We start from the raw sequence: 27072 nt of genomic DNA, 5'->3' as shown, positions 1-27072 counted from the left end.
CCTTGGCTCGAGTTTCGGCGTCAATACTGAGGAGTTCGGTAGCAGTGTCGATTTTGATGGTGGCATTGATTGAACCGCGTTCTGTCCAACCGGCCAAAAAGAGAAAGAAGGACCACCACTCTCCTTCCGAATCACCAACAAAGAAGCAGAAGTTGACACACGATACCGAACGTTAATCCCGAACTCTACATATTAAAACTATCCTTGATACCGAGGTCGCCTATGGCTCTAGCCACACGATTCCGTGTATGAGTCCGAGCACGATACTGAGCCTGAGGAGCTCCCTCCGGAGCAACCATGCCACTGGGCCAACCAAGACTTGGAAGCTGCTCTGGATGAGCGCTACGCCAGACAAGTTGATGAAGAAGCGGACTACTTCTGCATGCATCAAGAAGTTCGCCAGCGCCCTCGGGCCTCCACTGCCATGGAGCCGCCCCTTTGACATTCTGCCTCTCCTTGAACTTCTATACCGGCTTATTCGGCATCGATCCCGAACCCGCCTTCGGTACCGGCAACGTTGCTGCCTCCTCCTCCACCCTGGACTAGATCTCTTTTACCTCCACGTGTTCAACCCAGAAACCCGCCTGTACAGGCAGCTACGGCTACTATTGTGCCCGACTCCAGACCAACGACTCGGTTCCGGATTCGACCCCTTCGACCCACGGTATCGACAGACTCATCGGATTCGTCCTCGAATGAAGAAGGCCCAGAATCCTCCCTACCGGATAGGATATCTTTGGGCTCTTTGCCTCCCTCTTTATTGCTGTACCCTAGGCCCAGCTCCCCATCGGAGGATTTCCATATTTATACAGACTTTGTCTCAGGTATGGCAGCTTCATTGGGAGTCCAGCCTTCTCAAGGGGACAAATATGAACCCGACCCCCCTTTTCAATTAATCAAGGATGATGCCCGTCCACTGGTATCGCTACCGTTAAACCCATCTATTCTCAAAGTGGCCAAGACCTCTTGGATCAAGCCTTCTTCTCTTCCACAAACATCTAAACAGCTTGACTCCTTTTACTAGGTTCATACCTCCACGGTTCAAGATGATTCCTTTCTGAAGCAACATCCATCTATGGATTCGATTGTGGTTAAATCTTCCCTCTCTAAATTCAGGGGATATTCCTCCTCCACCCCATCCAACAAAGAGGGAAAGAAACTAGAGGTGTTTGGAAGGCGTTTATACTCCATGGCTTCTTTATTGACAAGAATTACAAACTACCAGGCATATTATGCCAAATACCAGTCTTTTCTTTGGGACCATATTGTCCCCTTGTTGGACCACCTCCCTGAAGAACAGCAGGGCCCGGCCAAAGTCTTTCTCCGGGAGGCCACGCAGGTCTCTAAGCAGGAACTTCATGCAATTTGCCACTCCTCGGAGGGAACTGGTAAAGTAATGGCAACTTCCATTGCCATGCGTGGCTCAGGTCTTCCGGTCTCACGCCCGATGCTCGATCCAGAGTGGAAGATCTTCCCTTCGATGGTTCCTCTCTATTCGGAGAGAAAACAGATGACACTCTTCCAAAAGTGCAGAAACTGCGTAACGCAGCCCGCTCCATGGGTCTTCAATACTCCACAACCCGCCATTATAAACCACAAAAATGGAAATGCCAACCGTATTCTTCTAAACAGCAGTACTATCAACCCCAGGACAAGTCCTTTCGCTCCAACAGATACCAGCTTTACAGAAAGCGCTCCAACTTCACTGGATCCAAGATGCAGCAGTGCTCCAAAGAATCTCAGCCCCCAGCCAAAGGACAATGACTTGCACCCTCCTCCCCGCTGGGGCACCAGGCTCTCCCCTTTCATTTCCACTTGGGAGAATATCACCACGGACTCCTGGGCCCTGACCATAGTGTGGGTCAGTTATGCTATAGAATTTGCATCCCCCACTCCACCCACCCTGGCTCTCCTGGAGGAGGTTGACTCCCTACTCTCCAAATCCACAATAGAACTGGTCCACAATCCCCGGGTTTCTACTCCCGATACTTCCCAAGCCGGACGGCTCCCTTCGCCCCATCCTGGATCTCCGGGAACTCAACTCGTACATTACCTACTGCAGGTTTTGTATAGCCAGTATAGTGGCAGCCAGTATAGCTCTTTCAATACAGGAGCAATATGGTCTCTCCAAGATGACCCGGAGACCAACCTGGCTGCCGCATTCTGAACCAGCTATAGTTTCTGGACTACATACCAAGGCAGCTCCTCTCAGAGTACATTATAGTAATGCAGTCTGGAGGTTACCAGCATATGTGCCACTGTTCTGAGGTTGTTTATCTCAAGAAACAGACGCAGCTGCCATATCAGCCAACGCTGATAAAAGGCACCTCTGGCCACTGCCTCAACCTGGGAAACCAGGGAGAGGCTCGGATCCAGAAGCACTTCCAGACTGTGCACTTGTTCCTTCTAAGGAAGTGTGACCCCATCCAGAACTGGCAAATCAAACCCCTGCTAGCTTTGCAAAGAGGCACCTTTTAAAGTGGTGATTCTCTTTATTAACAGGGGGAGAGTAACGACAGGTTGCTTACCTGTAACTTGAGTTCTTCTAGTAGTCATCTGTGCTCTTACACAAATGGGCTTTGCGCCTTGTATTCTGCAATACAAGGTGCTGGTTATAACCTGTAGAGCGTAAACGGCTTGAGCCCTGGCTGTTTAAGAGAATGTCTTGTTTGACATGAACCCCACCGCCTATTGAGGTCCGTCTGCAGTTGCCACTGGCTCGTCTGGTTGCTACTCGAGGATGGGCCTTCTCAGTTGCTGTCCCGATGCTTTGGAACGAGCTGAAATAACAGCCTCCTGAAATAAGAGCCTGCTGAAATAAGAGCCTCCCCATCTCTGACAATTTTTAAAAAATCTTTAAAGACACTTTTGTTCACCCAGCCCTTTTAATTAAATCCTGTTTTAATAGTTTTAACATTGTTTTAAAATATTGTTTTAAGGTTTTAATTTGCTACAATGTTTTAACTTTTTGTTGTCATTTATCTGTTTTAACTAATCTTTTAACTTTTCTGTTTTTATTGTAAACTGCCTAGAGACCTAACTTTTTGGGGGTATAAAAATATGTTAAATTAAGAATAATAAGTAGTATGCTTGCTTTTATGAATACGACAAATATTTATCTACTGCTTTCCCACCAAAGTCCCCAAAGCAATTTATATAGATATAGCTGACCCACACAGAGCATCTGTGCGCTCTTTGGGGCCAGATGTTTCCCCCTCCCTCCTGCCTCACTCTCCACCCCTCGTTCCTGCCTCACTTTCTTGCCCCCTCCCTTCTGCCCCACTCTCTCTCCCTCTCCCCGTCTCCCTCCCCCTCCTACCTCACTCTCTCTCACCCTCACCCTCCCCACTCTCTCTCTCTCTTGCCCTCCCTGTCTCCCTCCCTCTCCCGCCCCCCCTCTCTCTCACCCTCCCCGTCTCTCCCCCCATACACACTGAGCATTTTACAGCAGCAGGCAGGCATTTTCGGCCGAACTTCACCGCCGCCACAGGTCCTCCGTACTATGCGGTGGCCGGCCGAAAAGGGCCCCACCACTGTTCCTCCTCCCGGGCAGTGAACAGGAAAGTCCCGCCGCCCGTTTCCCTCCTGCCCTGGCCTCCCCGGCCGGGCCCACTCCTGCTGCCTGGCCTCTGCGGCCAGGCCCACCGGCGACCAATCCTCCTGGGTGTGCCTCAGCCAATCAGGTGCCTCTGCTGCCCAGCCAATCAGCTGGGCACCAGGACGCACATTCCAAGGCACACCCAGGAGAATTAAATATATAGATACATTTTTAAAATGGTTGCTTGCTATTTATTTAGTGAATAGCATCTGGATCAGGACTGCAGTGTTAGGGAAAGGGGATTTAATTGCAGGGGAAGAATGCTCTAACCATTTGTGTCTGCCATGGTCCTGATCAGGATTCCCCACCCCATAGCTGAGCTGATATTTGCCCTGGGGGAAAAACTGCTGTCAGAAGTGTCTCCCCCACCACCCCCCACAGGCAGTTAGCCACAGCACGCACATCCCCCCCTGCATGTTCCAGATCAAAACTGTACTGTAAGAAGAGAGTTAAATCTCCCTCTTGCATGCTATGGTCCTGATCTGCAGGGGCCACCAATCTAGTTGCCATTTACTGCATAACAACTGATATTGCAAGCATCAATCATATGCTTAAAGTAGCATCTAGTTGGTTTCCTTTGTAGTAAGTCTACGATTTACTTTGTTATCTTTGAACAGCATTGCACTGTTGTGGTAACACCTTTTTTAAAAAAAGGTAGTTCCCTGTCCCCAAAGGGCTCTCAGTCTAATAAGAAACATAAGGCAGACACTAGTAACAGCCACTGGAAGGATGCTGTGCCGGGGCGTAACTACCATTAGGTAAGGGGAGGCAGTCGTCTTGGGGCCCCACTGCCTCGAGGGGCCCCCCAGAGGCACATCACATGACTCCCCACCCACCCGTGTTGCACCCCCTGTGAATTATGTTGCATCTCTTGGAGATCAGCAGTTGCAGAGAGTAAAAGAAACTCAATTCAGTGTGAACTAGATATTCACCGTATTCATAATGGGGATGTGAGTGTGAGTGCACTATATATTGTGAAGTGTGTTTGTGTGTGTATATCAGCGGGGGGCCCATTTTAAAATCTTGTCTCTGGGCCCACTCCAACCTTGCTACACCCCTGGTTGGGGCTGAATAGGGGTAGTCGCTGTCCCCCGATAAATAGAAACACTGATAAAGTGCCTATTTGCCCAGTTAGCAATTGTTTTTAATTGAAAAAAAGAATTTTGGAAGAATTTATATTGGATCTTCAGTAACTCTTGTAAGGAAATGGCTTATAGTCTATGTAAATGTTGCTTTTCTGAGAAATCGGTAGCATCGGGGTACTACTACTGACAACGAGGCCTTGATGTTGTCTTTGTGATAGTCAGAAAGTGAAGAGGTTTGTGCCATGGCAATTGCAGGGGGTGAGTAGAGATACGAGGATATGTTTAACACTGGATGCTTTATGTTTCTGGAGCCTCTTTCAGATCTTGTAGGAAGGGCAGAGGGATTGTGCATGCTGGCCATTCATGCCTTCACAATAGGATCTGAAAAGAACCCCTATTTACAACTTGCATGTACATAGGAACATAAGAAGCTGCCACATACTGAGCCAGACCATTGGTCCATCTAGCTCAGTATTGTCTACACAGATTGTCAGTGGCTTCTCCAAGGTTGCAGGCAGGAATCTCTCTCAGCCCATCTTGGAGATGCCAGGGAGGCAACTTAGAACCTTCTGCTCTTCCCAGAGTGGCTCCATCCCCTGAGGGGAATCTCTTTCAGTGCTCACAGATATAGTCTCCCATTCATATGCCACCAGGGAGGACCCTGCTTAGCTAAGGGGAAAAGTCATGCTTGCTACCACAAGACCAGCTCTCCTCCTCCACTGCCTCCACCACCTCCCCCCCCCCATGCAACAGAATAAGCAGATATTCTTTTCAGATCTTATAAATGTGTGATTATGGGGTATGCACAGTCCTCCATTGCCCCCTCATTGCATATTCATGTAATGTAGGGGTAAGCAACCTTGGTTCTCTCGCTGTTGAACTGCAGCTCCCATCATCTCCAGCCACAATTTACTGGGGAGGCTATTCCATAAACAGGGTGCCACCACAGAAAAGGTCTCTCCCTAGAGCCATCTGCCTCACCTCATTGGTGGGGGCATCCGGAGCAGGACCTCATGAAGATCATCTCAAGGTCTGGGTCAGGACATATGGTGCAAGGTGCTCTCTCAGGTAACCTGGTTCCAAGGCATTTAGGGCTTCAATATATACTGATTTTGAACCAATTAAAAAAAATCTTCTCAAAAGCAGTTTGCATTAAAAAATAATATGAAGAACATTAAGAATGTTCTTCTTAATAATAAATATATTAAGAAAAAATCTTAAGCTTGTGAGCCCTCTTATCGAAGGGCTTACAATCTAATAATCATGTGTATGCCGTGCAGTAGGGCCTTGATGATGCTATGCCATAAAATATAGTGTACCTACTTATCTTTCCTGAGGTCTCAAAGCAGGTTGCAGCATGTGGTGGTGGTGGTGGTTGTTGTTAAAAAGTTTGAATGTTAGTTGTAATGAATAAGGTGAAAGGTATTGGTATCTGCACACAGATCAGGTTGTCTGGAAGTGAACTAACATTACAATGAAGGATATGCGTGCTGCTGCCCATACAAACTCCTGGCTTGGCACCACCAGTGCCCTAGTAATAATTTGGCCACCTTGCAAGTAGGCACAATGCCATCCTAAACAGTTGGATATGGGCATAGTCAGCCAGGAAACTGGCTGTGTAGCTAGTATAATGGTAAAGGCAGGATTCCTAGAGAGGGTCTGTCTAAGTGTCTGCTTTTTTCATAGTTAAGAGGGAGATGTCTTTCATGTATGTTTCAAGTGCACATTTTTTGGAGATATGATACTATTCCTCTAACTGGGAAAGGCTTGGATGGGAATGCTCCCCATAGCTATGGCCATGTTTATGAAACATGTTAAAGTAATAGATTGATATTTGATATCTAGAGTATTGTGGCGAGGCGACCACGGTGACTTCTAGGTTATTTCCACATTCACTCATGTAAATCTCTGGTTAAACTTGTAGAATTTGTCTTATGGACTCATCTTTTACTCAGCAGGTCTAGTGTTGTGTAGCTGTGCTCATTTTTGAATAGTGGATTGTTAGCCACCTCGTTATAAACTCTAGACAAAAGGCACTGTGCCTTCCTTTAGAAGCTAGCATTGCCTGTATAATGGAGCACCACAAAAACTTTAATCACTTAAAGGTGAAATAGAAAAAGTTGTCTATTGTTTGTAGTGTTGATGAATGATTTGGTTAGGCTTTGAAAAAGGATGTTTCTGCTACTTTTATCAGTTTAAAATTTATCAATCAATTTTAAAATTGATTTTCTTAAAGTCTTACAAATGTTTTATATTGTGAGCCACCCAGAGAACAATTTGTTATGGGGCAGCTAACAAAGTTTATTAAGCAGAGACCTGTTGTGACCCTGCACTGAGCAGTGGATTGGGCAAGAAGACCTTCCAAGTTCCTCTATTATTCAGGCATAGGTTCAAGGGTGCTACAGGGAGAAAGGATCAACTCTGCGGGTGTTTCCCACCTTCCCCTGGTGATACATGCTTCAACCTATGAGACATGTTTTGGAAGGTATATAGCTGATGAGGGGAAGAACAGGAGTGAAAACACTGGCTGACATCCTGGCTAAAAAAGCATTCAAGCTTCGAGGGGCTGCAATGGGCGCCCTCGCACAACTCTCCCAGTCCTTGTGTGTACATGCTTTTGCTCAAGGGCCCCAGAGTCTGGTTCACCCCACACACTCCAGAAAGGTTCTGCAAATGGGAAGCACTCGCTAAGGTGCTGCCTCTTGCGCAACAGCATGAATGCAGAGGGGCTAGGGGAGTTGTGTAAGGGCTCCTGGCACTCCCGCACAGTGTCTCAAAGTGTCCATACTTGGTTAGTCAGGATGTCAGCCTCTGTCTCTTGGCAGAGAAGAACCTAGCACAAGGAGGGAAAAATGAAGGCAGTAATAATGGAAGGCAGTCTTTTGACAGTCCCTGCCTTGCACTGAGAGTGCCTCTGCTGAAAGCCATACTTGAATATAATAGTGGGAGGCCATTGTAAGGAAAGGGTGTAAGACGTGCTCTTAAAATATTCTCTTTACATTGAAAAAGAGAGAGAAGATAACCCACCCATTTTGTGCCATCCATCACGATATGGGACCTTTTCAGAAGTTATCCAAACTCATGGAGGCAGGGCAGGTTTGATTTAAATGATTTCTCAGGAAGATTGAATGATTTAAATCACAATTTAAATCTCTTCTGAGGAAGGTTCTCTTTAATAACAGTTTTCTGGTAAAGGAGCATTATTTTTGTCTGATATAACCTTAATACATGATCTTCACCACTTGGAGATAGATGTATTTTTATTTTATTTTATTCTATTCTATTCTATTCTATTCTATTCTATTCTATTCTATTCTATTCTATTCTATTCTATTCTATTCTATCTATTTGATGTAGATTTCCTTTTTAGAAGCTAGGTACATGCTATACATTATAAAGCAATTCTCTTTTTCCCCAGATTAATTTTCAACAAGTTCCAGTAAGAATTAATCAGCCTACATTCCTTTCACTGTCCCTACAACTGGACTAAATTTGGCTCAGATCAAAGTCCACAAGTTAGCGCTCTTGTACCTCAAATGTTCATGCACCCGCCATCTTGGATTGGGGTGGATGACACAGGGTGGATTTGATTTAAATCAAACTGATTTAAATCACGATTTAAATCACTAGCAGGGTGGATAAAAATCAAAAAAATCTGATTTAAATCAAAAAAATCTGATTTTTTTGATTTAAATTGGATTTTTTTGATTTTTATCCACCCTGCTAGTGATTTAAATCGTGATTTAAATCAGTTCGATTTAAATCAAATCCACCCTAGGATGACATCATTACAAGCTGCACCATTGAGGTGTTCCTGTGTGTCGCTCACTACAACTGTACTAAATTTGGTTCAAATCGGTTAGACAGTCCTCAAGTTAGTGCACTTGTGCCTCAAAAGTTTGTGTCTGCCATCTTGAATTGGGTTGAATGACCTCATCACAATCTACTCCATTGAGGTGTCTGGTCGTGGTAGCAAGCATGACTTGTCCCCATAGCTAAGCAGGGTCTGCCCTGGTTGCATCTAAATGGGAGACTAGAAGTGTGAGCACTGCAAGATATTCCCCTCAGTGGATGGAGCCACTCTGGGAAGAGCAGAAGGTTTCAAGTTCCCTCCCTGGCTTCTCCAAGATAGGGCTGAGAGAGATTCCTGCCTGCAGCCTTGGAGAAGCCGCTGCCAGTCTGTGAAGACAATACTGAGCTAGATAGACCAATGGTCTGACTCAGTATATGGCAGTTTCCTATGTCCCTATGTGTCCCTATAGCTGTAGCAAATTTGGTTCAAATTGGTTAAGTGGTTCACAAGTTAGCCCACTTGCGCCTCCAAAGTTTATGCGTCTGCCATCTTGAATCGGTGTGGATGACATCATCAAAGACTCTGCCATTGAGATGTCCCTGTGTGTCACTGCAACTGTACCTAATTTGGTTTAAGTTGGTTAGACAGTCTACAAATTAGCCTGCTTGCATCTCAGATGTTCACACAGCTGCCATCTTGAATTGGAGTGGATGACATCATCACACACCACGCCATTAGGGCATCCCTATGTGTCTCTACTGCTGTAGTAAATTTCGTTCAAATCAGTCAGGTGGTTCATAAGTTAGCCCACTTGCACCTCAAAAATTTATGCATCAGCCATCTTGCATTGGGGTAGATGACATCATCACAAACTGCCATTGAGTTGTCCCTATGTGTCCCTACAACTGTACCCGATTTGGTTCATATTGGTCCAGGCATTACAAAGTTGACGGGGAGGTGGGGGACACACACAGAATGCCAGGTGATCTCATAAGTCTCCTGGAAGTAGGCTAAAAATTGTCCAAGGGTCTTTCTTAATACTTGAGAAATTCTAGGGGCTTTTGTTTGTGCCATGACAACTGTGGAGGTAAACCTGTTTCTTAAATCATGGAAGAACAGGCACCACCACGGCCAATAAGTGGCTACTTATCTAATGGTTAGTGTATGCCTGGATTAAACTGTATTATGACGTAATGGTCATCTGCCTTGTCAGTTGATATACAGCTAAAGAGAAACTTCTGACAATCTGATAGTCACAATAGGTGTCTGAGATCTTAGTTGAGAATATTTGTTCCTTACAAACAAAAATATTTTGTCATTCATTTGGAAAATAAAGTTTGGCTTTGGTCTTCATAATTCAATAACAAGATAACTGTGAACAAGAAGAAACATTTTGTACTCAAGTTCAGAATTTGCATGGTGATTTTTTTAGTACTTGGGATTTTGTGGGGTTGGATTTTGTTGAAACCTGGCAAATGGTAATAGACCTATTAAATAACTTAAAAAGTGATAAAAGATGTGAACATCCTAGCCTTTTACTGCTACTGTGCTTTTTTAGTGAATATATGTTATCTGTTTTAGTTAATATGCCTAATGTAAAGAAGGCTGCTGCAAAAAGAGGTCCTCCAAAGCGGAAGCTTGCAGACGAATTTCCTCCAGGAGAAGTCTTTACTGACCTAGCAAAAAAGGATTGGAAACTGGGCCCTGTTATAGGCAAAGGTGGCTTTGGCTGCCTGTATCTTGGTAAGTTTATTATTTTTTTTAAACACCCTAGTATATTGTAGTATTCATTCTTGGTGAAACACATATGGTTTTAAGTAGGAGTGTGCATGGTTTTGGTCCAGCATGATAGACCAGACCGCCGGACCGGTCCGGAGGTGTGGCTGGGCGGGGGACTGTGACTTTAAGCAGGGGGGGGGTAGTACTTCCCCCCCCCGCCGCGCTTCCCCCTCCGGCGCTGTTCCTTTTAAAAATCTTCTGCTGCCCCTGCCCCCGTCGTCGTTTGAAAAGCTTTAACAGAGACGAGCGCTAGCGGCGCACATGCGCCCTGCGCAGCACGTGCACTCGTCTCCGACGCTGCAGTGACGTATGCGGCGTGCGCTGCAGTGTCAGACGAGCGTGTGCACCGTGCAGGGCGCATGCGCACTGCTAGCAGTCATCTCTGTTAAAGCTTTTCAAACGATGGCGGGGGCGGCAGAGAGGAGCTCTGCTGCCCCAAGACGACTTTTAAAAGGAACAGCGCCGGAGGGGGAAGCGCGGCGGGGGGGGGAGTACTACCACCCCCCAGCTTAAAGTCACAGTCCCCCCCACCGGACTGGGGGGGACTCCTAGCCACGCACACCCCTAGTTTTAAGGCATGGGAGTAATGAAATAAATTTATCATGGATGGAATTTGGCTAGAGACCTGCAGCCTAATTCCTTTTTTCCCCGGTGGTAGGAGAGCCTCAGGAACGGGTTATGCAGTGAGCATGCTCGAGACAGAACTGGACATGTGACTCTTTGTGGGCGTATCAGCCTCCCAGTTCCAGTTCTGTCTCGCTCGAGATTAGACTGTTTTTGAGAGAGCTCTGTATTCGGCAAGTGTTTCTCTATATTGTTAGCCTTGTCCTATTCCGTTTCTTACCTTTCTTATCTGTATTCGTGTTGCTATTTTGTCCTGACGGTGTGCAAGGGGGGGAAGAGAGTCGTTTCTCTATTTGACTCCAAATTGGTTCTGGCCGCAAATTGATCTTTTACTTTGGATTTGTTTCTAATTGGAGCACCAAATTGTTATATTTTTTGTTTTCTGCCTTGCTGTTCATTCATTGTCCTTATGGACAGATCGCACGCAGAGGAACTCCTTCAGGGGTCCCTATCGGAGGCTTCCATGCTGCCGCAGCACCTGGGCAGCGAGCGGGAAGATCCCTCCGCGGCCGTTAGCTCCGATCTGATCAGATTGCCCAGTACGAACGCTTCCGTCTCCGCTGCCCCCCAGGAGCTCACAGCAGAGGCATCTAGTTCTAACGTTCATGTTAAGGCGAGCAGAAAGTCTAAGCACTTGGGGGAGCAAAAGTTAAAAAAGAAAAAGAAGCGCAAAGAGTCCCTGCCCAAGGCGGAGGGGCACAAGCGCCTGAGTGAGCGCTTGCTTATTCAAGCGGTTTGCCGCCGCTCCAAAACTAAAATGGCGGCAAACGGCGCGAAACAAAAGGAAGCCCTTAAGAAAAGCGACAAGCAGACATTGGTGGCTCGGAGCCCGGTGGGCACAATACCGATAAGCACCACAGAGAAAAATAATTCTATTGACCGTTGCCCGGTGGGCATTGTAACGGCTGCCAATGGAATACAGACCCCGGTTCTGCAAGGGGAAGCTACTGACATTCCCGCGATTAACGACCCAGTGGGGGAAATCACGACACCTCTCGCCCACGTGAGTACAGATCCATTTTCTCCAGCAGCCACGGAGTGGTTAAGAGAATTTTTTAGAAGAGAAATAGTCTCTTTGCAACCTCAAACACGTGCTGACCAGAATACTTCCATTCCTCCACAGAACTCTGTAGCACCAACACAAAAACAGCTGAATTGCCTACCTGGACCTAGGATAGGTCACAGGCGGCAACCCAACAGGCGAGGTTTATCGAGGTTATCCTCCTCTTCCCCAGATTCAAGCCCCAGACGCAGGGCAATCCCTCAGTCAGAAATAGGCTCTTTTCTGCCCAGATTTCTGACACAAAAACACAGAAAAAGACACAGGCACTCCCCATCCTCCTCATCAGGGTCGGGAAACTCCAAGGCACCAAAGCTCCCAAAACATCCAACCCCAGTGTCTACCGGGGTTACTCAACCCCTCCCACCTCCACCCCCGCTGGGTACTTCAGTTGCCAGTCTCCTACCCACACGCCCCGGCGCCCCTCCAGACATTCACTCATCATCGGGGGAACATTCCCCCCAATTGCCAGTCGAACCAGAGTCAGATAAGGAAGAAGGGGAATTGTCAGACGAGGAGATTCCTCCTCCCATACCTAACAATGCAAGACTTTTCTCCTCAGCTGATTTTGAAGTATTATTAGCAAAAGCAAAACGCATAATCAATGATGTGGCTGCACCGGAGCAAGAGAGCACCACGCCCACACTGGACCAGCAAGTCTTCCCAACGTCGGAGGCGGTGAGTCCCACAGTTCCCTTTCCTCCATTATTCAAGAATGTGCTATGTGCTGAGTGGCAACGGCCCATGGCTTCCAAACCCATTGGCAATATCCCCAAAAAACACTATGTTCTAACTAATGACATTTCAAAGCTCCTTGCCATGCCTAAGGTAGAACCTCCGGTGGCACAACTAGTGTCAGGGGCAATTGTTCAAGCTGAGGGACAGGAGCAACTTAGGACACAGGAGGACAGGCGCTGTGAGTCATTACTTAAGAAGGTTCATGAGGCCACGGCGTCTGCCATTAAGATAGGTACCACAAATTCGATTTTCGCCAGAGCTTCCCTGCTCTGGGCTAAGGAGTTGGTCAAATTGGTTCCCCCAGAATTGCCCAAGCTCCGTCAGGGAATTAATAAGATGGCCAAAGCGGCAGCCCTGATGGCAGATTCCAGTTTAGACGGAATCCAACAATCATCTAGGGCCATGGTAGCGGGTGTGGCAATCCGCAGGGCCTTGTGGCTCAAATCATGGAATGTAGACTATAAGTCAAAGTTGGCCTTGGTTTCCGCCCCCTTTGCGGGTGAAAACCTTTTTGGCCCGGCCCTCGAACCAGTTCTGGTAGAGTCCTGGGATAAAAAGAAAATATTGCCTACTGCTCGTAGATACCCTCGGGCGTTTTTTCGTGGCGCCCCTCGCAGTTTTCGCCCCTTCAGACAACACGCCAACCAACCTTCGCCAGCTCACAACCAGGGGTTCCAGAATAGAGACTACAGATACTTCCAGAACAGAGGAATGGGACGGTACCAGTGGAGACAACGCTTCAGAGGCAACAGCAGAGGCGCGCACCAGAAATCGCTCTCAGGTGCAACATCTTACAGAAAACAATGACGCTACCCCCGTAGGCGGCCGGCTTTCGGACTTTTGCACCACCTGGATGTCTACAGCCGCCGACGCTTGGGTGCTAGAGGTAGTCACGAACGGCTACAACATCGAATTGTCATCCATTCCTCATCAAAGATTCATTTCCACCGCAAGGTCTTCTGTTCCGGAGAGACATCTTCGAATGCTAAAAGCAATACAACATCTTCTTCAGATCAGGGCCATAGAACCGGTCCCTCCTTCTCAGTTTTTTCGAGGCACTTACTCTATCCTATTTCTTGTACCCAAAAAAGACGGTTCTTGGCGAGCCGTTTTGGATTTGAAGGCCTTCAATCGACACGTGACGAAGAGAAAGTTTCGCATGGAGTCCCTCCAATCAATCAAAGAAACCATACAAGCAGGGGACTTCTTGGCAGCATTCGACCTGTCGGAGGCGTACCTGCACATCCCGATCGCAGTTCAATCGCGACAGTTCCTTCGATTCTCATACAATGGGAGCCATTTCCAATATCGAGCCCTACCATTCGGCCTATCGTCCGCCCCGAGGGTCTTCACCAAGGTGATGGTGTCCCTGATCTCGCTCCTCCGCACCAGGGGCATCCATATCCACCCTTACCTGGACGACTTACTTCTGAGAGCCAGATCCCGGGCTCAGGCAGTCAGGGACATCAGAACCACACTGCAGGCCCTGGGGGACCACGGTTTTGTCGTAAACGTTCAGAAAAGTCACCTGGAACCAACACAACAGCTAGTCCACCTCGGGGCCCTATTCGACACCGCACGGGGCACAATTTCGTTGTCACAGGAGAGAAGAGAAAGATTAAAGCTACAACTGCAGCCTTTATTGACCAAACAGACGTGGGATGTCATGACATTATCCCAGGCACTAGGGAGCATGATAGCATGTTTGACCTGCACCCCCTGGGCCAGATGGCACTCCCGGCCACTACAATGGGTTCTTCTCCCATGGCAGGACCACGTGATGACGGGCAAGAAGACACTTATCAGCCTGCCACGACAAGTCCAGAGATCAATACATTGGTGGCTTTCCCCAGCCATGACCAAAGGCCATTTACTGGAAGTTCCGCCCAGGATCGTCCTGACAACAGACGCCAGTCTCACTGGCTGGGGGGCACACTGCCAACAACTATTCACTCAAGGAGTATGGACACCAGGGGAAGCACGTCACCCCATCAATTGGCTGGAACTAAGAGCAGTTCGACTGGCTCTTATCCACTTCCAGAGCCTGATTGCGAATCAACATGTCCTTATAAGAACGGACAATGTGACAGTCAAAGCCCACATAAACCGTCAGGGGGGCACCAGATCGCGAAAGCTGATGGAGGAGTCAAACCGCCTGTTCAGATGGGCAGAGTCGAATATCCTGTCCATCTCAGCAGAGCACCTAAAAGGGGAGGAGAACAACCTGGCGGACTGGTTAAGCCGCAAGGCATTGGATCCAGGAGAATGGGCACTACACCCAGAGATCTTTGCCCAGATATCGGATCGACTAGGAAATCCAGCGGTGGACCTCTTCGCGTCCGACCACAACCATCAACTGCAGCGCTACTTCACCAGATACCAATCGCACAGAGCAGAGGGAACGGACGCTCTACTCTCTCCCTGGCCAAGGGGTCTGATGTACGCCTTCCCTCCGATCCCCATAATCATGAAGGTACTCAGGAAAGCAATTCAAGAGCAGGCGGATCTCATCTTAGTCGTACCGCACTGGCCAAGACGGCCCTGGTTCTCCACAATAGTCGAATTGGCGGTCGAAAAGCCATGGTTCCTGCCACAACGACACGACCTCCTGCAACAGGGTCCAGTCCTTCATCCAGACCCCACCTGGTTGCAACTGAGCGCTTGGAGGTTGAACGCTCAGAGTTAGAGGATCGTGGGTATACAGACTCTGTAATACACACCATTTTGGCGTCCAGAAGGGCCTCCACTCAACGCATCTACCAAGTCACCTGGTCAGCTTTCTTCAAATGGGCGTTCCAGAACGGGGTAGATCCCTTGCACGCAGGGGTTCCGGAAGTCTTGAGTTTTCTGCAAGAAGGGCTAAAATTACACCTCCGTCCATCCACATTGCGCAGACAGGTCTCGGCCCTGTCCTCTGTTCTCAATATCACCTTGAAAAACAAACACGACCTACACCCTCACATTACCAGATTCCTTAGAGGAGCCACGAATCTTGCTCCTCCTACGCTTCGGCGTTTTCCAACTTGGGACCTCAACAAGGTGCTTAATGCTCTTACCAAGCCACCCTTCGAGCCCCTCACAACGACTTCTCTTAAAAACCTCTCTTATAAAGTCCTGTTTTTAGTAGCTATCACCTCAGCTAGGAGGGTTTCCGAGTTAGGGGCACTATCCTCCAGAAAGGAATTCTGCACCTTTCAGGATGACGCGGTCATCCTGAGACTTGATGAGACATTTTTACCTAAGGTCAACTCAGTATTTCATAGGTCCCAGGTTATCGTTCTCCCTTCCTTCTGCCCCTCTCCTAGCCATAGGAGGGAGAAATTATGGCACAAATTGGATGCCCGCAGGGCATTGCGTATTTACCTTAAAAGAACCAAGGAATTCCGGAGAACAGACGCCCTATTTGTCTCCTTTCACCCCCACTCCATGGGTAGAAAGGTCTCAAGTTCTACACTGGCTGGGTGGATACGAGCTTGCATAAAAATGGCTTACTCAGCCTTACACCTGAGCCCACCGGGGGGTGTAACCGCTCATTCCACGAGAAGCGCCGCTACTTCTGCGGCTTTCTCGGCACATGTTCCCCTAACCGAGATCTGTAGAGCGGCCACTTGGTCCTCTGTTTCACCATTTATCAAACACTACAAGATATCGGAATATAATGAACGGGAGGCGGCCTTTGGCCGCACGGTATTACAACAGGTGCTTTAGTCGCATCCGTCCCACCCGGGACTATAATTTGAAGCTTGGGCAAGTCCCGTTCCTGAGGCTCTCCTACCACCGGGGAAAAAGTAACATTGGTCTTACCGTGAAGGGTTCTTTTTCCTGGTGGTAGGAGAGCCTCAGCCCCGCCCGGATGCTCTTACTTATCCGACTGTGGGTGGTTAAAGAAGGGGGGTGTCGGGCGACTCTCAGGGTAACCAGACTCATACTCCAACCTTCTGCTGTGTTTTTGTCTTTTATTAATTTGTCATGGTGTTGTCTAGTTCTCTATTTGAACAGTTTACAGTTATTTAGGCCTTCGGCTGCCGACGAGCTCTCTCTTTTTACAAGACTCATATCATCTTCGCTCAACATCTCTGGAACTGGGAGGCTGATACGCCCACAAAGAGTCACATGTCCAGTTCTGTCTCGAGCATGCTCACTGCATAACCCGTTCCTGAGGCTCTCCTACCACCAGGAAAAAGAACCCTTCACGGTAAGACCAATGTTACTTTCTCCTTCAACATTTGCGTTGGAGAATGCCAGAGATTCACTTAACTCCCTATTTTGTTTAGAAATCCATTTTTATTTAGAAATCTATTTGTTTAGCTTACTAAATTTCTGCCATTTACCATGATTTTTATCCAGCACCTTCATGTCCTGTTTGGGAGCCTCCTGGATCTGGCTGGAGACCAAATGTACTGGACTTGATGTACTTTGCTGTGATTCTGCAAGGCAATTCTTATTTCCTTTGTTGCATGGAAATATGAATACTGCTTATAAAAATGAATAGTGTATTTTTTTTTACTATGTTTATTGAATTAATATCTGGATCAGGTGTCTCAGCAGAATTGCTATGGTCCAAAGCATAGCAATTGGTACCCTTTTTGCTTTATATAAATACAAATTTATGTGAAATATGATTTATATGATTTAGCTACATCACTAGCTAGAGAATGCTACTAACTCTTGTGGATGAAGGAGGCTGGAGTTTGGACTCCAGGGCCTGGTTCATGGTTTAGATCAGAGGTCTCAAACTGTGACATTCCAATTGTTGTTGGATTACAATTCTCATCTTCCCCAGTCACAATGGTCAGTAACCAGGGATCATTGGAGTTGTAAGCCAACATCTGCAGGTGGGCTGCTGTGGGACCAATGTTCCTTTTACCCAGGCTTTTATATGATTGTCTCTGCTGCTGCTCTTTGTATTCTGTACTGTTTTTATGCTTGTGTTTCAAATTTTTAATCAGATTTGTTTTTATATTTTTAGTTTATATTTTGTGTCATTTTTATAATCTTGTTTTAAATTCTGCTGTAAACCACCTTGGGATTGTTTTAATGAAAGGCAGTATATAAATTTAAATAAATAAATGTGCGTGCCCTCACACATTTTCTTATGCCCACTCAATTAATTTTAGATCCCACTCGGGTTGAATCAGGAAGGCTCCATTCTGAATGCACATGCTCACATACTGCCTTGATACTGCCACCCAGAACAAAACTCATTCCGCACACATATGAAAAAAATTGAGAATACTGTGTGGGACCCCTGATTAAGATCATGAATGAGTTTGCACAAACCTCTGAGAGGAGAGCTGGTCTTGTGGTTGCAAGCATGACTTGTCCCATTAGCTAAGCAGGGTCCGCTTCTGAACTCGGGGAACAATAGTTGGTTCAAACAAAACAGGATACCAAACTCTGGCTAACTAGTTATAATTTTGAACAGGATATCAAACTGTGTTAACTGCTTATGAACAAACCAAAGTTATCCCAAGTCTAGACATAATGGGCGACTGTAGTTTTGTTCTAAAGCCGAAGCCTTATCCTCTTCCTCAGGTGTGAGGTGGCCCATGTAGTTAGTTGTTACATCTGAGGCCCATGTGGTTAGTTGTTACTTCTGAATTGGTCCAAAATTTGTTTCCTGCCATGCTGTTGCCGCCAAAGTCTGTTACTGGCTGATCCCTACAGATCTTTGCTATTTCTAAACAACTGCTAATGATCCCGCCATGTGATTTTCTTTTGGAAAGTGGCAGATTAATGAGCTGGAAAACAAATATATGAGTGTTGTAATATGCAGCATCTTAATATTAAAAAGTAAATAGTAGCTTTCTGCGGTGTTGGAATTGAGAGCTCTTCCAGATGGTAGTTTTTCCACTGACCAGCATGCCAACACAAGACATGTCGGAGGAAGTAACTCCCGAAGAACTTTATGTTGTGGGTTTGGTGCCACTACTATTACTGTGCTTATCCTCCTCTTCTTGGAGTAGTAATAATTGGAAAAGCGTTGGGCACACTCCCTTTCTGGTTTGTGAGTAGCAAGTCAGCGGATATTCTCAGTCATGAACAAAAGTATGATAGGGTTGGAAACAGCAGCCATGTGGAAACTCCTTGAGAAATGCTTCCTATTCAATTTTTAGTATGTGCACACAGTGTTATTTGTGTGTGCATGTAAAAATGTTAAGCACAACAAACTGACTGAGCACCATGGTCATACAGATAAGCATAATGTGAGCAGGAGGCCTATGGGCCAAACGACACATTTAATCAACCATGTGATTGGTCCTGCCATGCTCGATTTTGATTTCCTGTTTCCTAAATGGCAGCTGTGCCAATGGAAGCATTTCTTTTGGAGAAAGTAGCTGTTGTGTGAGAGAGAAGACGGGGGGTGGGGGAGAGAACCTGAATCACAATAATGGTGAGGGCAAAGAATTAAAGCCTCCCTCTCGAATGTTGCAGTCCTGATTTGGATTGAGCCAACCAGTGGCTGTTATGTAAGGAATAAAATATCAGCACTCCAGACCCAGTTACATTATTAACATGACATGTAGCTTGACCCTAAGTGAACAAAGAGTGATATGCTGTCTTCTAAAAAGAAGCACTCCTTTTAGACTGCTTCCAGAAAGGTCAAAAACACTGGCTTTCATCAACAAACTATTGAATGTTTGCTTTCTAGCATATTTTGTCAGATTATAAGTTATAAAGAAAAGAATTCTCTCATCTTACTGATAAGCAACTCTTCATTTTTTTAAATAGCTGATGTTAATTCTTCAAAAGCAGTCAGCAATGATGCACCATACGTTATGAAAGTGGTAAGTTCAGCCTTCTTATTTTGAACTAGTCCGTGTCTGAACAGTGCTATACTGCAACTAGAATTTGCCAGATTATTTTGAATGTTATGGGAAAGCTGGAAGGACTCTTGAACTTGTTTGCCTGCATTTGTTCCTTGGAATTTTATATCAAGAAAATCCTTTGACACTAGTGGTGGATGGTCTGCTTTGCATGCAGAAGGATCCAGGTTCAGTCCCTGGCACTTCCACGTAGGACTGGGAGAGAATCCTACCTGAAACCCTGGCTCGCCGCTGCCAATCTGTGTAGGCAGTCCTGAGCTAGGTGGACCAAGGGTCTGACTCGGTATAAGGCAGCTTCCTATGTTCCTCACATAGTTTAAGTTGCAAACTTATTTGAATTATGTTGTGTTGGTTAGTATTCCCTTTTTGAAAATTGCTGTCCTGTTGAAATAATGAGACAAGTTGTTCCTGAGATGTGTGTTCACTCTGCTTGTCTTGGTTCTCAAATAGCAGTACGGCAGATGTCTGCTGGAGATTGTCTTACTGCTTTAAGATTCTCCGAGAAGTTTATCAGTCGCATAAGAAATGAGCTTTTATTAATGGTGAGACAGAGTGGAGCTGAATTTGGGCTTGCAACTTCTGGCACGCGCCCCTCAGTATCAGAGGTGCATAACTAATTCAGGTGATGGACCGCTATACATAGGACAGGTCTGCACAGCTTCGGCTCTCCTGCAGTGTTGGATTACCGTTCTCATCATCCCTAGCCACAGTGGCCAGTAGACAGGCATGATGGGAACTGTAGTCCAACATCTTCAGGAGGGCCTGATGTAGGGGTGGGAAATGGATGGTATGTTCTATTCTGTCTGCGGCTGTTGTCCCGCAACCCTTTCGTCCTTCACAGGCTGCAAGACTAGAAGCGGCTGGCGGGAGGGGGACCTGACTGGAATTTGGCTCAGTCTTTTACACTGTCATGGTGCATTCGATGTAGGGCAGTATCCGCAGGAAAGAGTCATGTGCCGCTTCTCATACAGCCAGCTGTCCCACACAAAGTGACAGGATGCCCCAGAGGAAGCAGAGGTCTCTTGGGCACAATCCAGTTCTGTGTGCCCCCCCCCCGTTAACTGCTTCTCCCTTCCACAGACCCATTGCCCCTTGAGGGAAGTTGGAGATGTGTGCAGCGAGGTGCAAGTTCTGGAAAGCAGCTCAAGGGGGACAGATTTGACCCTCAGTTGCTAAATGCTGCTATAATTGCATAAATAGTACAGCTTGTGCCTCTGCTGTAATGGATGTCTTGATGTGGCAAGAGGGTTGTGGTAATTCTGCCTGTCGGATGCTGAATCCAACAAGATGCTGCAATACATCAGTCATGTAGGGATGTAATAATTGCAATGCTGTGGTGGATAAAAGGTGCACAAGTGAGTAATCTTACAGTCTCTGTTTTTTCTGACACAAGGTTTTTGTACACTACTTTTGTTCTGTTTTTGTTTCTATTACTGGTGGCCCTTAGTTAGAGCAATCGTGCTCTGGTGCACTATCCCAAACTGGCTTGCACTGCCAGCCCTACAGCACATGTTTTGACATCGTGCTGATGAAGCTGTGTTTCAAACATTTGTGTGCTAGTTTTTTGATCGTGTTAGAAATTATCATGATTCCTCCCTGCCAGGAGTTAGACCTAGGAAATGTTGGCCCTCTGAGGCAGATGAGCCAGATGCTCTTCCTCTCAGGAAACAAATTATTTTTTAAAAAATTTAATTAATTAATTAATTAATTAATGCATTTTTATACCGCCCTAACCCAAGGTCTCAGGGTGGTTCACAACAAATAAAAACAGTAAAATATTAATTAAAAACAAAAAACAGAAAATTTAAAAGCAAAAAATTTAAAACACAGTTTAAAATTTTAAGACCATATTCTAAGAACACCACTAAAACAATCAAAACAATATCAGTTAAAAGCCTGGGTGAACAGATGTGTCTTTAAAGACTTTTTAAAAGTTGTCAAAGATGGGGAGGCTCTTATTTCACTAGGGAGCGCATTCCAAAGCCTCGGGGCAGCAACGGAGAAGGCCCGTCCATGAACAGCCACCAGACGAGCCGGTGGCAAATGCAGACAGACCTCTCCTGATGATCTCAATGGGCGGTGGGGTTCATGCCAAAGAAGATGTTCTCGTAAATACCCAGGGCCCAAGCTGTTTAGGGCTTTATAGGTTATGGCCAACACCTTGTATTTTGCCTGGAAACATATCAGCAGCCAGTGTAACTCCTTCAGTACCGGAGTAATATGGTCTCTCCTAGATGACCCAGAGACCAGCCTGGCTGCCGCATTCTGGACCAACTGTAGTTTCCGGACTATGTACAAGGGCAGCCCCACATAGAGCGCATTGCAGTAATCCATTTTCCTCCAGACCCCTTTGACGCAGCGACCTCATTTCTCATGAGAGAAGCTCATGCCAGCTGAAAAGTTGCTCTTGGTCTGATTTGTGAAGGTGTCTGGAAAAATCACAGTTCAGGTGAAATGAAGCTGAAAGGCCACCAATTGCCCAGCCCTGTCCCATGTGGAGTATCCTGAGAGAGCCATTTAAAGCTGTGACTAGGGATAGAAAAGTTTCCTTGGCAAACTTCCAGAATATATTCCAATGCCAAAGTTTTCTGTGGAAAAACTGCCTCACATCACTATGTTGAGGTCAGACCACTAAATTAGCAGATAACAAACATATTTTAAAGCATGCTAAAAAGCAGTAAATGGTAATGCAAATGTTCTAATATAAATAATGTCCAAGTGGACTTTGAATTTGTTTGGAATGTAACATTTAAATCACATTTTTGTTTTGATTGTGTTTAATGTTTTAGAATATTGTTTTAAGAGTTTTAAATTGTGGTTTTAAATTGTCATATTTTAAATTTCTTGTTTTTGTTTTTAACTAATGTTGTTTTTATCCTCTTGTAAACCACCCAGAGACGTAAGTTTTGGGTGGTATAAAAATAAATAAATAAATAATTCAGTATGTTTAATTGACTTCATGTTTGCCCCCAAATCAATTTATGTCAGATGGCCAGCAGCATTTGCTCTGCCCACTTGACTCAGACTCGGGTAAAGGAGATTTAATTTAACCTCCTCCCTGAGTATGAACAGCTACAGAGGTTTCAGCAGAGCCTTTCCTTTAGGATGAAAACATCAAGTCAGTGTGTGGCAGCTGTGAAAAAGGCAAATTCCATGCTAGGGGTCATTAGAGAAGGGATTGGAAATAAATCTGCCAGTTTTTGTAATGTCCTTGTACAAATCTGTAGTAGAGCCACATTTGGAAAAACATAGAGTCCTAGTTACTCCATCTCAGAAAGGATATTGTAGATGTGGAAAAGGTGCAGAAAAAGGGCAACCAAAACAGTCAAGTGGTTGGAGCACTTTCCCTGTGCTGAAAGGCTAAATTGTTTGGAGCTTTTTAGTTTAGGAAAAAAGATAACTAAAAGCGGGCATGACTGAGTGTTATAAAATTATGCATGGTGTACAGAAGGTAGATTGAGAAGTTATTTTCCTCCGATAACACTAGACCCTGCTATATAACACAGCCCCTATTAACTGAGCAAAGAGGCATCTTTTTAAAGTGGTGATTCCCTTTATTTAGCAGGGGGAGAGCAACTGGCCCTATCCATCCCCAGCACAGCACCCCTCCAGTGGCTGTTACTGGTGTCTATCTTGGATTTCTTTTTCAGATTGTAAGCCCTTGGCTTACATTTCATTCATTCATTCATTCATTTATATCCATGTAAACCGCTTTGAGAACTATCTATTGAAAAGCGGTATATAAATATTTGTCATAGTAGAACTTGGGGCCATATCGTAAAATTGATTGTCAGCAGGTTTAGGACTGGCAAAATGAAGTAATTCACACAACACAATTCTGTAATCTTCCAATTATAATATCCCCCCATATTATCTAACTTTTAAAAGAAAACAGAAGAAAATAATTTTTCCATGTATCATACATACCAGCAAACTTGGACTTGTTTCTTTCCCGCCTTTCTTTGCAACTGAGTCGGCTGGACAAGGAGAGCAGAGGCATAACTAGGGAAAACGGCGCCCGGGGCAAGCACTGAAATTGCGCGCCCCCCGCCACCCCCGGAAATATGGAAATGTGTCACAGCCATAGTCAAATGAGGGTTGTGGGCTGCATCCGTGCAAGTATACTGGGACAGGAAAAAGGAAACATGAGGCTACAAGGCTCTTTAGAAATATATATTTTAAAGAAATGTCTTGCACACCAACAGCCTAAGTTTGCAGTCCTCATGGCCAGAAAATAAATGCTTTTAAACATAGTAATAGGTTTTGTGTCCCAAAATGGAAAAGACAAGACAGGTATTCAGAGGCGTAACTAGGGAAAATGGCGCCTAGGGCAAGCACTGAAATTGCGCCACTGTCCAAGCAGGAATGATGGGACTTGTAGTCAGCAATATCTGGAAATCCCCGTTAAAAGGAACACTTTACCATCTAGACATGGTTGTTGATCAAAACCTGAAAACATGAGCCATCTCTGTAAAAGACTTAGAACAACAGGCAGGAGTTATGCGAGGGTTCCAAGTGTCATTTTCTCTGTCTCCTCTCATTCTTTAAAAAACATGACTTTGTCCTAGAGGATCACCTGCCCAAATAGCCACTAGCAAAATAGGGGAAGAAGAAGGTGGTGGGGTGTGTGTGTCTATAAACCAGTGAATGATTCCTGCCAGCCTTTGTCTTATGATGACTGTTGGCTCATGATGGGGTATATGTGCATTCACCAACTAGTGCTTACTTTGACACCAAGAGGGAGGAGGATACATTAGTTTGCCACACTAGACAGAGGAATTTGCAACAGGAGCAGATAGCCAAGTTCTGCCAGGGCCAAAACCAGCCCCTGCCAAACTAAGAAATCATTGTAATTTGCCCCTTCCTGTCACAAGCAGTGTGCTGTTCTTTTATTATTGACTCTAACTCTCAGATATCCCAGTCATGGATGGAAAATTCAGGTTCAATTTACAAGAGACACATTTTCTACATGGAAGTTTCTTCTGTGCAGGTGCTGTGCAGAAACCCATGTGTAGTGATCAATACATATGTAACTATTCCGCCAGGGGCATAGCAAGGTTGGAATGGGGCCAGAGACAGGATTTCAAAATGGGCCCCCAGACCCTCAAAGTCCAGGGCCTCCACACACCCCAGGCCCCCAAGGATTTAAGTCTGATATTTCAAAATAAGTATGCTACCTGGAAATACATTTCACTGAATACACGCATGCACACTTCACAGTATATAGTGATATACATTGAGTACTATATATTTGTGCTACTTGTAATGCCTAGAACACACTAGCAATGCTAATTATTAAAATGGACCCCTTGCTGCAGATTAGCAAATGATACTTTCAACCATGCAGGGTGAGCCTCAGAATTCTGAACAAATTCAGTAGAGTTTGATTCCAGGAGTCTTTTCACACGAGGCTTTTAAAGCCCTTTAACACACATCTCCTCTGGAATAGAGGTGCTGCATTCACATGTTGGCCAGATTTACCCTGAAGTCCCTGCAAGTTATTGGGGAGCAGTTCACACACAAGAAAAATAAAATAAAATAAAATCACAACACATGCTTCACAGTTCTCACTCAGACCTTCTGGATTGCAAAACAACTTGAACATAAGTGCATTTATGAATGAATGAATGAAAATAAATAAAATATACTTGTTCCAGAAGTGTTTGTAATTTTCTGACATGAAACAAGCCACTTATAGGCCTTTTAAGATAGTTTTTGTTTTTAAAGCCAGCACATTTTCCAGTCTGTTTTAAATTAAATATTCAGAGACTTCTCAGTCTCGCCCCACCCCCCCATATCAAAGCCCTATGGCAAGCAGATCCCTATATATGGGGGTAACCACAAAAAGGAATTCATAGCCTACCTAGCAATAGCTGTTCTGGATGGTCTGGTCTGGGCAGAGGGTCTGCTGCCTGCTTCCTCCTTCCTTACTTCCTTGCTTGGGGCCTACTCGAGTTCAGGCTTCAGGGAGGCCTACTCGGAGGCCTCTCTGGAAGCCCCGCCCACCCGCCGATCAGCTGAGAGGCGGGGAGAGAAGAGCTCTGCAGTTTGCAGGCCTTGCCGATCCTAGGCCTCTTTGCTGATCAGCCGGAGCTGGAGGCAAGTGGCTGAGGGGCCCTGGGGCTGGGCAGGTGGGCAATGGGGTGGGGGTGGCAGGGACTGGTATGGCACCCCCACCTCAATGGTGCCTGGGGCACGTGCCCCCCTGCCCCCCCAGTTATGCCTATGAAGGAGAGCTACTGCTAGTTAGTAAAAAAAATTCTATAACTTGCCTCGGCAGGAAGCAGAAAATAGTTTTCTTGCTTGTGCTTATATTCTATGTGTATAGTTCATTGAGATGGGGAGGCAGGCAGTTCACTACTGGAATGACTGTGAACCCATTGGTTCGGAGAGAGGAAAAAGTGGAAAGGCAAAGAGAGAAGTGTCTCTGTGAATCATGTATTGCTTGTTTTTGTTTTAAAAAGCCCCCTGGTTTTCCTAAAATGTATATCTCCATCAGTGTTCCCTTTAAGGTAGGGGTGTGTGTGCGCTCACATGTTTTTTGATGTCTGCCCAGTTAATTTTAGATCCCACTCAGGTTGAATCAGGGAGGTCTCATTCTGATTGCAGGTGCACACACACTGCCTTGATACTGCCGCCCAGAACAAAACTCATTCTGTACACAGATTTTTTAAAAATGAGAGAACGCTGGTCTCCATGTATTATATGCACCATGGGCTGAGTCTGTTAATAGGAAGGAGGAACATTTTATAATGGGAAAAATTATGATCTGTTACTTAAGGAATTTGCTACCACAAGATGTGATGATCACCACTAGTTCAGATGACTCTAAAAGGACTCTAAAACTCTCAAAAGTTATATAGAAAGCTGCTTTATGCCAGTTCTGTCTCGCTCAGTACTGTCTACAGTTCTCCTGCAGATGTTGGATCAATCCCTGACTATTGGCCACCGTGGCTGGGAATGATGGGAGTGGTAGCTCAAAAACAGCTGAAGGGCAAAAGTTGTGGAGGACTAGCAGCAGCTTTCCAAGGTTTCTGGCAGGAGTCTCTCTCAGCCCTACCTGGAGATGCCAGGGAGTGAACCTGGGACCTTCTGCATGCAAACATGCAGATGCTCTTCCACTGAGCTATGGCCACTACAAGAAGCAGGATGCTACACTAGATTGACTTTGGTCCAATCCACCAGGCTTGCTCTTGTGTTCTTAGGCACTTCAGCTGTTTGCTACCATTTCTCTGTGTCTTGCTTTGTACACAGGAGTGAGCAGCTGAAATGCACAATAAAGGGAGTGATATAACAAAGTCTCTCTTGCAAGTGACTCTAAGCACTCTCAATAAGTCTCACAGTTTGCACTGGAAGAGAGGGATTAAAGCATCTTTTGCCTCTGTCTCACCTTGAGAGAGAATAGCTGATAGTGAGTGTGTGTTTGAGAGGAGGTACTTGGGATCACAAGTGATGTTGGGGGGCCAGCAGGAAGCCTTTGGAAGCCGAATTTGGCTCCTAGGCCTCTGTTTGCCTATCACTAGACTACAATATATTGAATATCTGACAATATGAGAGAAACCTCTTGA

The 27072-nt window shown here is 45.8% G+C and overlaps 1 protein-coding gene and 1 long non-coding RNA gene across 8 annotated transcripts in view; one reads left to right on the top strand and one right to left on the bottom strand.

Annotated features, from left to right (window-relative positions):
* The window catches only part of VRK1 (VRK serine/threonine kinase 1), a 103346-nt gene that overhangs the window by 35293 nt on the left and 40981 nt on the right, over window positions 1-27072 (top strand). For 5 of the 7 annotated variants that reach the window (XR_008309426.1, XR_008309429.1, XM_053259027.1 and 2 more), the window contains exons 2-3: window positions 10058-10219; window positions 19410-19465. Coding sequence is in view for 3 of the 7 variants with exons in the window: in XM_053258998.1 (XP_053114973.1) it covers window positions 10058-10219; window positions 19410-19465 (218 nt within the window). In the remaining 4 variants the exon portion in view is untranslated. Of the gene's footprint in view, window positions 1-10057; window positions 10220-10742; window positions 12618-14383; window positions 16873-19409; window positions 19466-27072 lie in introns of those variants that run through there. The other 2 variants (XR_008309430.1, XR_008309428.1) reach the window with 2 other exon arrangements.
* Window positions 1167-25504, bottom strand: LOC128328869 (uncharacterized). Its single transcript, XR_008309432.1, has 3 exons — window positions 25368-25504; window positions 2529-2593; window positions 1167-1491 (listed from the first exon to the last, which is right to left on the bottom strand). It is a non-coding gene; the product is annotated as an uncharacterized LOC128328869 (long non-coding RNA).

The sequence above is a fragment of the Hemicordylus capensis genome, chromosome 1 (assembly GCF_027244095.1).
Source record: "Hemicordylus capensis ecotype Gifberg chromosome 1, rHemCap1.1.pri, whole genome shotgun sequence".
NCBI classification, from domain to species: domain Eukaryota; kingdom Metazoa; phylum Chordata; class Lepidosauria; order Squamata; family Cordylidae; genus Hemicordylus; species Hemicordylus capensis.
This window is presented reverse-complemented; position numbering and strand designations above follow the sequence as displayed.